The sequence below is a fragment of the Lissotriton helveticus genome, chromosome 1_2 (genome assembly GCF_964261635.1).
Source record: "Lissotriton helveticus chromosome 1_2, aLisHel1.1, whole genome shotgun sequence".
Lineage (NCBI taxonomy): Eukaryota > Metazoa > Chordata > Amphibia > Caudata > Salamandridae > Lissotriton > Lissotriton helveticus.
This window is the reverse complement of record NC_136058.1, coordinates 245,716,551-245,729,772: the sequence shown is the minus strand read 5'-3', so window position 1 is coordinate 245,729,772 and position 13,222 is coordinate 245,716,551. Positions and strand designations below refer to the sequence as shown.

Below are 13,222 nucleotides of genomic sequence, written 5' to 3'. Positions count from 1 at the left end.
AAAATGTAGGAAATACCATGCAAAAGGTCATTTCCAAAACCCTCATCTCCCAAGGTTCCTTTACTGGTTAATCTCTGAAAACACATTACCCTATGTGCGCAACACAAGTGGATGATATTACTGAAAAACCAGGCCTTCCTCCCAAGGGTGTTACCATTCAATAAATGAAAAGAACATAAGCCCTTTAGCAGTAAAGCATCTAGCAATGTGAAAACATATAAAATAATGCTAACATTATGCACTTTTTCTGATTTTCACAGATACCGTTATGCTTTGGCATTCTCAAAACATTAAACAGAATGCAATAGTGAACATTTTCAATAAGAGTTTTATTTCTACCTTAAACTAAGTACATAGAAATTAGAGACTCAGCAGCAAAGTTCCATGCAGATAATCCAAGCTCAAAGTCACAATTCCAGGAACTTTCATGGGTGGCCACATGGCATGACTGTGCCTACTTGACAGTGCCTACTTTCCTGGGGCAGTACACACCAAGTATGTGAATGTTTTGTCCCTGCCACTGTGCATTATGGAGCAGGATACTGCTTCCTCTACCCATCTTGCACCATCATCTGTGCAGCCCTTTTGGCAATAATTGGCGTCTCACTTTCCTTCCGTGGTGGATGTGAGAACTGGAACCTGACTGTGGCCTTACTCCTCGTGCTTGGGGGACCTCTCCCACTTGGATGCAGGGATATGTTGAGGAGGTCCAGTGGCTCATCAAGGCTGGAAAACATTTAATATCTGGGCTTCCTTATCTCTAGTTGAGGAGAACAAAGTCTCATACTAGGGCACTAGCACTGGCTAGTCTCTCAGGGGGGACACAGTAGGCAATGGGCTCCCTGGCGGGATATTCAGGAGACCTCTGACTGTGGTAAGGATTTTCAGGGCCTAGTGCCCTTCGGGAGTGCTACACAAGAGGGTCCTACTTTTTGTAATATTTCTGCAGCCCTGTTAAACCTTTTATACTGGCTTTTATGCTTATTGACACACACATACGTATGAGGCCGCTAAAACTGTTGCAACACATTGTGTATTGCACCATCAGATGCAATACAGGCTATTTGTCAAATCAATCTAGGCAGGCAGCTCAACAGCATGGATGTCTTATTTTCTTTCCATTCACCCATATGTGACTGTAATTTATTGTTAATGAATTTCAATTACATTGCATTTTCACTGCTCTCTGTTTCTCTAAAAGGGAATATTTCTGCACGACCTATTACTACTATTCGGGCACATTTAAGTAAGCTTTTGTGTGTGGTTTTTATTACCCTGAGTTTGATATGAGGTTTATAATAAGGAGACGCTCAGCTAAATCCAAACTTTTATAACCAAAGCATCATCACAGCCTCCTTACCTTATACTTACCACCTCCTTCTTTCAAACTGCAGTCCCTACCCATTTCTTGTAATTCCTATTTTCACTGTTTGAACAATCGTTAACTGTTAGAAAAGATTCGTAAGTGTTGACCTTAAACTCTAAAATTTCTAATTTTCACCGACGAGTTTTTTATTCTACTCTGTTCCTTTTTAGCATCCGTGGTATGCGAGATCCTGTAGATGGACAAAGTGGAGGTATGTTGTTTGACATACACTACTAATTTAATTGTACTTTATATAATTATTAGGCAGCACCCACACCCGTGTATCATTGGCTGTACCATTTCAATGATATTTTTTGCAGTAATGCTGGCACGGAAAATGTTCCCCCCACTTCTTATTTCTTCTTGTGCTGCTGCATGATATATTGGTGCCCACCCATGGCTTAACTCTGGCCTTCCTTACAAATTGAGTGAGCATTTATGTGGGCCCAGTTTTAACAGATCATGAACATTATTGGCTTTATTGGGGCCATTCGTTGCATAATGCTAGAATTGATAGCATACCTTCGGCATGTCATAGTGATGCATGGGCTTGCAGGGCAGACATTGCCCATGTGTGGCAGTAGTGCTTGTAACTCTTGGTAAATATAGTAACCAAACGTGTTACAAAAATGAAAAGGTGATATTTGAGGACGTTACCTGCGGTTTGTTTTCATGAAATAATATTATTTTGTTTGGGAGTTTAAGTTTAATATTTCAAAATGAAAGTTTATATTTTAGAGGGAAATATGTATTTTCAAAACCGGAGACTTTTGGGATCACCTTATGTCTTTTCCAACATTTTGATTATTTTCGTGGCTAGGTGTGAGAAAGCTACGACTGATCTTGTTTCCTTGGTGCCAAAGTGCACTCTGAGCTACACTGCTATTACATGATCTCATTGCTAAAGAGTTTTTTTTACATGAATAATGCTATTTTTCTGAGGCATTAGCATTTAAGACTTGTTACTAACAGATGTTTGCTCCTCCCCAACTTGGCGACAATCCCGTTGAATGAGTCGATAAGCCACACCTTGCCTGTTTACAGTGAGAGACATAGAGATCTGTGTATCAATTGAACTATCCACCCTGCCCTTCCTGTAGGGTTACTATATAAAGCATCCTGAAACCAAGGCATAGCATCCAGACACACATCGAGTCACCCTATGGAAAGAAATTTACTAATTGTAATATCAAAACCCTTTATAGTTGCATTTAAGAAATAGTATTTTATGCTTAATACTTTGGCACGTGTTAGACGATGGAATATTCACAACTTTTATTGTTCTACCCAAACAACCCTAGTCTTCCATATCTATGGACCTCATTCCCCCTGTCCATTGCAACAGAGTATCCTCCCTGCCAAACTATTGATCGAGCCCATACTTTCTAAAAAAAACACATGACTTTGGTGACACTGGAAGCAGATAACACATTGGCACATTTTATCCCTTTTATAAAACTTCCATCAAACTCTGACTTACCAACAGTGTTTTTCAAAGAACTGATATGGTTATATGGATTGTCAAAATCATAATCACATGTTATGAAACACAATTTATGGTTACATTCTGGAATTACCTGATTTTCCATCTAGGAACGATACATAACTAGTCCACAAGCTACAATCCTCAATGTGATAGACAGACTAAGAAACGAAGTCAAACTATCAAGCAATACATGAGGGCCTTTAACTGAACATTAACATTATTAGTATTAATGGATTCCAGTGCAGATTGTGAACATACAACCTCCATCTATAATCTTTAGGCTAGTCTCCATTGCACATTTATGTTTCACTATTTGGTATGGTCATTAGAGCTCACTGGTGTCTTGTTACCTCTAACAAAAGGCCTGTTGTGTCTCCATTCAATGGTTCAACAGTCTACAGTGATACACCTAGTAGGAAATCTGGTTATTAGCTGAGGTCGGTGGAACCCCTGCTCAGACAACAACCACAATCCTAGTCCGGGTGAACCACAAGAATCACTTCATTAGATGTGTTTATCCCTTTTGTAGCTTGCTACAAAGAGAGAATGGTTAAATTATTTATATTTTATTTATTTATTTTATTTTGAGAGTTTTATACAGCGCGAACAAGATCTTTGCAGATATCAGAGCGCTTTACAAGTAAGAATACAAAGTAAAAATACAAGGTAAGAAGCGTATATACAAAGTAATATATGAGGTAGTTAGGTACAAGGTGCTAGTTACATGGGTAGGTCAAAGGACATGAGGTAGGTCACAGGTGTGGTAGTGTAGGTACACTGAGTATAGACAAACAATTGTGTCAATAGCATAAAGTGCAATAACAGGGAGCATATACTTGCTTAAGCGTGTTTAGAGTATTTAGAGTTTAAAGGTGGGCCTAGTTGAGGTGGGTGTGTGCAGGATGTATAGTCCCACAGGTGCGATAGTAGAAGGGAAGTAAGGATCGTTGAGGTGGAGAGGGTAAAGTGTGCAAAGTCAACCAGGTGCGTCAACAATATAACAATATACATAATCAACCAGGTGCATCACACATTATAACAAAATACAAAGATTGAGCGTATACAGTTACGTAATTCGATAATACAGGGTATAGATTCATGTGATACTCATGTGACATTCATAGTGATACGTAGAATAGGTCATGTGTATTTTGCCATGAGGATCGCTTTAACTTCATTCTTAAAGATTGTGTTGGAGGAGATGAGCCTTGTTTCAGGAGGGAGTGAGTTCCAGATCCTGGGTGCCATACCTGAAAAGGAGCGTTTATACGTTTTTTCTTTCCGAAATCTTCTAGGTTTCAGCAGAAGATTGCTTGTGCTCCTAGTAGTTCGGGAGCCACCCGAAATTGTCAACTTTTGAGTGAGGTAGGCGGGTGAATTCAGATGCACAGCCTTGTGTGTCATGCATGCGATTTTCAGTTGAATTCTGGCTTCAAAAGGTAGCCAGTTCAGTGATTTAAAGTCCGGGGAGATATGCGAGTGTTTTTTTGAGCCTGTGACGAGTCTCGCTGCGGCGTTAAGGGACGCTCTTAGGGGTGCCGTTGTAGTTAGGGGGAGCCCGCAGAGGGCGGTGCTACCGTATTCTATGTGCGGGATGACTATAGATTGTACTGCAGTTTGGAAGTCTTTGGCCGGAAGGAAGGGTTTAAGTTTTCTCAGGGTATTGATTTGGAAGTTCGCTCCTTTGGTTGCCTTGCTGATGTGCTGCTGCATGTTGAGATTGGTGTCAAGTGTTATGCCTAAAGATTTAGCTGAGTCTACTACGATGGGCTGTACATTTAGAGCCGTTAATTGCTTAAGCCATGTTTGAGCCGTGGATATTTTAGCGGGAGGTGAGATCAGGAGGAACTCGGTCTTCAGAGCATTGAGTTTGAGGTGATTCTCTGCAAGCCAGGATTGGGTGTTTTTGATCGTGGTGTTCAGCAGCATGATGTCCTTGGGAGATTGTATTTTGAGATAAAGTTGGGTGTCGTCGGCATACATGTGAAAGTGCACATTAGAAGCCTGTAGCAACGTGGTGAGAGGTTCCATAACTAGGTTGAACAGTGTTGGGGAGAGGGAGGATCCTTGAGGGACGCCTAGCGATACCGGTACCGGAGAGGACAGCAGGTTGTTGCTTTTGATTCTTTGTGTCCGGTTGTGTAGAAATGAGGTGAACCACTTTAGAACAGTCCCAGATATGCCCATTCTTGTGTTTAACAGTTCGAGTAAGTTCTCATGTTTAACTGTATCGAATGCTGAGGAGAGATCCAGAAGGATGAGGAGACAGGTATCGTTTTGGTCTAGGATTTGGAGGGCATCGTCCACTATGTGAGTCATGGCAGTTTCGGTACTGTGCCCTGCTCGGAAGCCTGACTGATGAGCGTTTAGGAGATCAAACTTATCTATGTGTTTAGTCAGTTGTAGTTGTACACATTTTTCCAACAGTTTAGCGAGAGTGGGAATGTTTGTGATAGGGCGGTAATTGTTTAGATCAGTGGGGTCTGCGGTTGTTTTTTTTAGTAGCGGTGTGACTTGCCCTACTTTGAGGGCGTTAGGGATGGATCCTTGTTGAAGAGAGCTATTGATAATCTTAGACCAGAGTGGGAGAAGCCAAGGGGAAAAGTCTTTTACAGCGTTAGCAGGAAGGGGGTCAGAGAGGTGATTGGAGGGTTTCAAGGCGCTGAGCAGTCTGCCAATTTCTTCTACGGAGTAAGTGTCAAAGGATGACCAGGTGGCATTGTTCTTTGGTTGAGGTATTGCTGTGTGTCGGGGGTTGGAGTACAGGATAGCGTCATTGAGGAGATCGCTTCTTATTCTCTCAGTTCTTTGGATAAAGAAGGCAGAGAAGTCTTCGCAGGAAGGAGAAACGACCATGGAGCTGATTGTCTGGGGATGCTCTTTGGATTGTGTTCTGACCAACTCAAACAGCCTTCTTGGACGGTTTTTAGCCTGGGCGAGCTGGAGGCTGAAGAAGTCTCTTTTTTAGCGTTTTATTTTCCTGAAGTAGGCGTTTCTCTGTTTCTTTAGACTTTTTAGGTGCACTGCAGAGGGGGCTGACCTCCAGGTGCGCTCTGCCATTCGCATCGCCCGTCTATCCTCATTGAGGCTTCCGTCATACCATGGGTTGGAGGTCTTCTTGGACGAGACTCTTTTCAGTTGCAAGGGCGCCACCTCATCGATTATTGTGGACATAGTATTGAGATAGAAGTCAGTCAGAAGTTGAACGTCTGTATCGCCGGGAGGGGGAAGTAGCCTATTGCAGCTGTTAGGTGGTAGGGTGTTTGGGTTGAGTTTCTTCCAGTCTCTTTTCCACACTTTGTGCTTAGGTGGTTGAACTGAGTTAAGTCTGGTTTTTTCCTTGATGATGAAGGAGACAATATGGTGATCTGACCAGTCACAAGGTTGGATTGACTCCAGTTGAATAGCGCCCTCTTTGGAGATGATGAGGTCAAGGGTAGAACCTCTCTTATGGGTCGGGCTGTTGCATATTTGGTTGAGATCAAGTGCGTTGAGAAAGCTTTTGAGGCTGTTTACCACTGTGTCACTGTTGTCATTCCAGTGGAGATTGAAGTCGCCAAGGAAAATATGGGTGTGCTGTCGTCCTGAGTTGGCTGTAATTGTATCCATGAGTTGTTGGACGAAGGAGAGATTGTCCCCAGGTGGGTGGTATATAATGTGTAGTGAGCATACCGGTTTGCTTTCGCTGTTGATATCAAGGCAGAGGTATTCACAGGAGGTAAGAGAGGAGACGGTCACTTTGGAGACTGAGAGGTTGCTTCTGTAGATGCAGGCAATTCCACCTCCTATCTTTTTGTCCCTGTCAAGTCTAGTGATACAGTAGTTGGGAGGGACTAGGATATCCAGTATAGGTGTGGAGGAATCAGACAGCCATGTTTCAGTCAGAATGGCTAGGTCCAGTTCCAGGGACAAGATGAGGTCGGCGACCTCCATGGAATGTCTTTGGGCCGATCTGCAGTTGAGAAGTATGCATTTAAGGCTAGGGTGCAAAGGGTGGAGGATGATTCCAAAACGAGGGGTACATTAGTGAGGTTGTTGGGGACAGTGCCTCTGTTGTTATCCTTTTGGTGCCTGAGGTGGTTGGATATAATCGTTGGGATGGACATGTTGTTGGTAGCAAGTGGCTTTTGGGGAGCCGGGTCGTAAGAGTGGAGAAGGGTGTGTACGTCAAGGTCAGAGATCGTGTTGGTGGTGCGTCTGGGGCGATTGGTGGTATTGCAAGAGGGGGTAGAAGTCCAATGTGGGGAAAGATGTGTGATGAGGCGAGTAGGAGGTGTGGAGGGCGTGTTGTTAGGTGTAGAAGAAGTAGGAGTATTGCGCTTGATAGTACTGAGATTGCAATTGTTATTGCGATTGTTGGTGTTGCGAGGGGGGATAGAGGTCCGGTGTGTGGAGTGTTGTGTGGTAGGGTGGGTAGGCGGTGAGGGGGACGTGGTGTTAGGTGCGGTAGGGGTGGTGATGGGGGGGGGGTGTCTGATGGGGTGTGTGAAGAGCAACTCTTTAATGGAATGAAATTCTTCTTTCAATTGGAGAAGGGTGGACATAATAATGTCCAGGGTGATGATGGGCGCGGTGTTGGGGGAGGGTACTGACGCTGAACCGGCGAGTACGTTGACAGGGGGCAGTCCGGGTGGAGAGGCGGAGCCGATGTGGGTGTTGGGGGCGTTAGCGAGAGGATAGGTGTTATTGGGAAGCGCATCCGTGCTAGGGGGGGAAGGGAATAAGGGGGCGATGTGAAGGCTGGCTGTTGTGGGGGAGGAGGTGGAATATTGAGGAGTGAGCGAGGGGGGTGGGAGGTTGAGGGAGGGATGCAGGCTAGGCGTGGCGGGAGTGCTAAGTGTGGGGGGGGGCGGAAGTCGGAGAGAGAGTCATGTTGTGTGGGGTGCCATTGGGGGAGGAAGGGTGCTCTGAGAAGAAATGTGCGGGGGAAGGTACGGGGGTGCAGAGTGTGGGGGGGGAGACAGGAGGATGTGCGGAGGTACGGGGGTTAGTAGGGGGGCTGGGAAAGCGAGTGGTGTGTGGGGGGACCAGGTCTATGTCTGTGTATGAGGGGCGGGGAGAGTTAGCTGAGACGGGCAGGTGATTGATTGTGGAGCAGGGTGTGAAGGTGAGGTGCGTGTCTTCTTGCTGCTGACCTGGGTTAGGAGAGTTAAGGGTGGGGGCTGTGACGTTAGGAGAGGTAGGACAGGGGGTGATATGCGTGTAAGTCCGAGGATTGGAAAGGTGCTCTTTGAGAGAGGGGAACATGTTGTCGAGTAGTTCCAGGTTCCTGTCTGTCGCTTGAATTAAGACAATCCCGTTGTTGTATATAGTGACGGTGGTTCTGCCTGGGAGGAGTTGGGACGATGTGATGGAGAGTGTTAGGCCATGTGCGGATTTCCTGGAGGTGGAGACCGTGAATAGGGTGAGAACACTTTTTTCCATTGCGCTCTACGTGTAGTGTGGAAAATGATGTCGGTGTTCAAGGGTCCATTGACCATAGCACCACAAACAGTAACAGAGTGAAAAGACAACACAAGAAAAATCACAAACCAATTTAGAAAAATTGCGTATTTTTTATAAATAAAATGATACCAGAATGACTAAAAATACCAGAGTAGAACCGGAAATATGCAGTTTAGAAACTTTTAGATAGATAGAGCGCCTAAAAGCACAAACCGCAACTCGCGATCATCTGTGAAAGAAATACTGAAAATCATGTACAACATGATCATATGAAACTAATTAACTTTCAATTGACCACTTTCCATACATATTTATTTTATTTCATTCAGTTAACTGTTGATTGTGCTATTATTTCATAGCATTATTATTTTATGTATATTTAAGTGTATTTTATTCGGAATCTCTAATGATCTTCTGGTCACGCTAGACTGGGGGAAAGACACAAGTTATGGCCAACCTATATGTGGTGTGTGTTGGATACAGGGACTAGGTTAGTCCAGCTGAAAATGTTACCTTCTCAAAGTCTGGTGCGAAGAGTTCTGTTCACTGTGAAGGAGGATGTGAGGAGGAAAATGTGCTGTAGCACGAAGAGGAGACCAAGCAGAATGGGCTTTCTGCACTGTAGCACAAATAGCCAGTCAGGTGTTGCAGACTGTCTTTGCTGGACCTTTGCATTTGGAGTCACCACAGACTGTCATTGCTGTAACGCGAAGTGCAGATTCGTCATTGCAGATCATCGCTGGCGGTCACTCTACAGCGAAGAGTCAGGTTCACATGAGCTTCACATTCACAGTCATTGTGGGTGGCAAAGTCTTGGTGCAAACGGGTCAATGTGCAGTCTCCAAGAGCCTAAAACCTCAGGATTATACCTTTCTTCCCAGGAGGAGCTCGACTGATGCCATCCAAGAGTCCCGAACATGGAGCTGTACTTCTTGGGGATAAGGAACTCACTACAGTAGAGGCCAGCAGGGCGCAGGCATGTCCAGTTGCAGGTCCAGGAATGTACAATGCGGCAGGTCAGATGGGCAGTTGTAGGGAGACCTCTGGAGCTTGTGGGGTCCCTGTGAGCTGGGCCAGGCACACCTCATGGCACATCTGCCCACAACTAGTAACCTTTGTGTTTCTGTCTGGGACAAGAAAATCACAACTTTCTATTTTCAGAATTGACATTTAAAATCCTACTTCACCATTAAAGAGGATTTCAAATTGCAATTCATTGGAGCGTAAACAGCAAATTTCAACTTGCTTTCATTAGGTAACCCAGTGTTAGCCCATGGATGAGATAGGCCTTCCAACAGTTAAACATTATTTTAGGAGTTTTGCACTGCCTCTATATTTAAAATGGTAGGACATGTGTACCTATTTTTAAATGCCCTATGAGACTTTAGGACCTACCTTAGGGGTGACCTATAGCTCTACAAAGTAAGGTTTATTTTGCAAGGTCAAAACAGCAGTTTAAAACTGCACTACAGGCTGCAGTTGGCAGGTCTGAGACATGTTTAAAGGGCTACTTTAGTGGGTGGCACAATGAGTGCTGCAGGCCTACTAGTAGCATTATATCACTAGCCCTGGTTACATATAGTACTATTTACTACGGTCTTACAAGTACTTTGAATGTGACAATTAGGTGTAAGCCAATTTTACAATGTTTGAAGGAGACAGCAGAAGCTCTTTAGCGCTCTCTAGCAGTAGCAAAATGCCCAGACTTTTAATGCAAACTAAAACTGGTTCAGCAACAGAAGGCAAAAATCCAGTGGAGACCCTGCAAAAAGGGTCTGGTTTAACACACTTATAGCAAGCCAACACCACATTTAAATGTATTGTAATCATAAACACCAGCCGGGTCTCTTTTCTGACATTGACATGATTTTGTTATCTTCAAAGTTTCCTCTTATTACTCAGTTAACACCTAATATTCATGATGCATGTGGGTCTTTCAAAGTAATGAGATGAATGGGCCAGTTTATGATGTGTCCTGAAATTCCACCAATATTCCTCTCATAGTCCACATCCCCCAACCTTCGCTGTGGACTCAGTTATATACCGCTCTCTTGAACTCGAGGTAAACTCCATCCTTGACTACAGTCTACATCTGTAAAACTTCAGTGTCTCATTGCCTGGAATGATGTGATGCTTCAGAACACAGTGGGAACCAGCCTCATTTATTCATGCCCCTAAGCATGTTTGTGCTTTCCATCATTCGTTTCCCCTCCAAAAAACATTCTCACTTCTTTACCATGGTACTTTTAGTCATGCTTCTGTTCAGGCTCATTTGTAGTCCTGGATACTTGTGATACATACATCCCAGAAGGGACAGTTTTCTTATACGAGAAATTGAGCAGATAACTGGTGCTTGAAGGGAATTTGACAGTGACTGTTGCTTAACCAATGGAATGCAGTGTATGACTCCGAAAAAGTGTCTGTTTTAAGGTCATGTCACTTCAAAGGCAAGCTGAATACAATCACTATATGTACGTGTGTAGGACGCTGGTACTTTATGTGATATGTCAATAAGTTGATATACCATGTGAAGAGCCCATTATGAGTGGGCAGAGGCTTGCTATTCAATCCTAAAGTGCTCTGTTAGGGGGTAGTGTGATAGAGCAGTTTAGGATTAACACAGTGCAATGCATTTGTAAAATACACACAATGATTAATAAATGACAACATGACTCAAGAAGGTGATCCACACCAATTTATAAAAATAACAAGTACCTTTATATATGATTTGGCATCAGAGAGAATCGTTCAGGTAAGTACGTCTTTAAATATATATATTTTTTTCACTTTAAAAAGTGGCCACTGCAAATTCTGAGTTCTGTAATGTTATACTATGAAAGAAAGAACCAGTTCTGCAAACAGGTGCAGTACATCGACTTACATGACCAATCTTCAGGAGTTAAGGTGAGTGCTGGGCAAGGTTCAAGGCAGAACCAACAGTGGCAAGAGGGTGGCTGGGTGCAGAGTGCAAATCAGCATTGGGAGCCCAATGCGTTTCAATGGGGATCTGTCACTGTAAAAAGAGGCTCCAGGCTCTGGCTAGGAAGCCTGTTGGGCTGGACCAACAAGAGGCCTCCTGCCTTACAATGCACTGGGATAAGGGGACACCTTTGGTCCTCTTCTTTAAGGCCCAGGAGCGTTGGGTGCAGGGGTGTCCTTAGGCATCAAGTTTTTCTTTACTGGAGCAGCGGCAGGTGAGAGGACCTGCTTGCAGAGGCTGCAGGTAATGTCGGGGAGTCTAGGAGCAATGAAACCACCTTGTTAGCACCACTGGCCCACTTCAGTGGGGACTTTGGGCGTCGGGTTTTGGTGGTTCTGAAGGGCTCAGAATCTCCTCCGTTGGAGTTTCTTCAGAACAGTTCCGCTGTTTACAGGAGGTGTTTAGTCTTTTTCATAGGCAGGCAGTCCTCCCAGGTTTCTGGAGTCAACAGCTCCAGGACGAGTTGGCAATGGCACAGTTTTCAACCAGGGATGGGAGTGTTACACCCTATTCCAGTATCAGCTTTTGTTCTGGGTCTCCTGATAGCAAAGGCTCTCCCCTAGGAGGTCAGAACAGTGTCTTGGGCGGCAGGCTGGCAGGAACCTGTCAGCAAGGACACCAGAGGTAGGTAGGTTTTCAAGGGGAACCTCTCAGGTGCCCTCTAGGTGCATGTATTGGTAAACCCAATACTGGCATCAGTGTGGGTTTACCAGTACAAGATGTTTGATACCAAACATTCCTATTTTAATTGAAACCATCACGTAGGTGGGGAAATTGTTGTCACCAGTGCCCAGCACATATTCTAAAATGGCTTCCCTGGTCACTTGTAATGACAGTAATGGAACTGACCAGCACAGGGCATATCTGCTCACGTAGGTATGCCCTCACATGCAGTAATAAGAACCCTGCCTTATCGCTATCAGGCCTGCTATAGGGGTGACATACAAATATCACATGCAGTGGTAGGGCACATGGCACACAGGGATGTGTATCATGTTGCGTTTTATCTTTTGTCAGCACCAAGATACACACCCTGCAATTGCAGCCTTGCATGTGCTTGTTGAGGGGTCCCTTAGGGTGGCACAATTGGTCAAGCTGCCCTTAGGGACCCTCTTTAGTACCTCAGGCCCTGGGTACCAGAGGTACCATTTACTTGGCACTTACAGAGGGTGCTAAAGGTTTTTCCCATTGGGTAAATAATTGACCGTTTTTAGGGAAAGAACGCTGGCACTGGGAACCTGGTTAGCAGACACCCAGTACACCTCAGTCAAATTTTCATCAAATACCAATACGTGGAGAGCTACTGCAACCAAAACCCAGTTTCCTACAACATACAAAGTAGGCAAGTAATAGGAACAAGTTTCAGGGAATTGTGGTGTGACCTCCCTAAATACATAAGGCACAAATAGGTGCCTTATACACATTAGAGGTAATTTAGATAGTTTATCTAAAAAGGATCCAAATTCTAATCTACATAAGCTGCATGCTTCATCATCAGCCCCTCCTCACTGCAGACCCATAAGGTGTATACGCTGTGCTTTACCTTTTGGAAGGGTTACATATGAAACCTTCTCATGAGTAAGGTAAACTGGGGCTCTAGGAATAGAATAGAATTACAAATACCTAGAAGAAAGTGATTACGTTAATTTATTGGTGCTCCCCAGTCACATGAATGAAAATATGGCAATCAAGTGTCTTGTATAACACACATCCTGATCATGATAAAACAGACATGTTTCTGCCCTTAATAAGGCCTACATGGGTCAGGGGCATTCAACATGAGAGGATCCTTCCCCCCCTACTGCTAACTTATTTTATATGTCTGTCTACATATAGATTTAGCTGTGGGTTTCATTCAGGAGGGAAAAGAAAAATAGAAATAGGAAAGTGGTTATGCTTTCTTGATGTATAATGGAGTAGACAATGGCCAAATGACCAAAAAAGA

General features: G+C 44.1%; 1 protein-coding gene across 1 annotated transcript in view; it reads left to right on the top strand.

Moving 5' to 3' along the window:
* LOC144800376 (vitamin D3 hydroxylase-associated protein-like) overlaps positions 1-13,222 on the top strand; it is a 652,021-nt gene that overhangs the window by 403,011 nt on the left and 235,788 nt on the right. Inside the window, exon 6 of the mRNA XM_078671677.1 lies at positions 1,537-1,577. Within this exon, the coding sequence (XP_078527803.1) occupies positions 1,537-1,577 (41 nt within the window). The remainder of the gene's footprint in view (positions 1-1,536; positions 1,578-13,222) is intronic.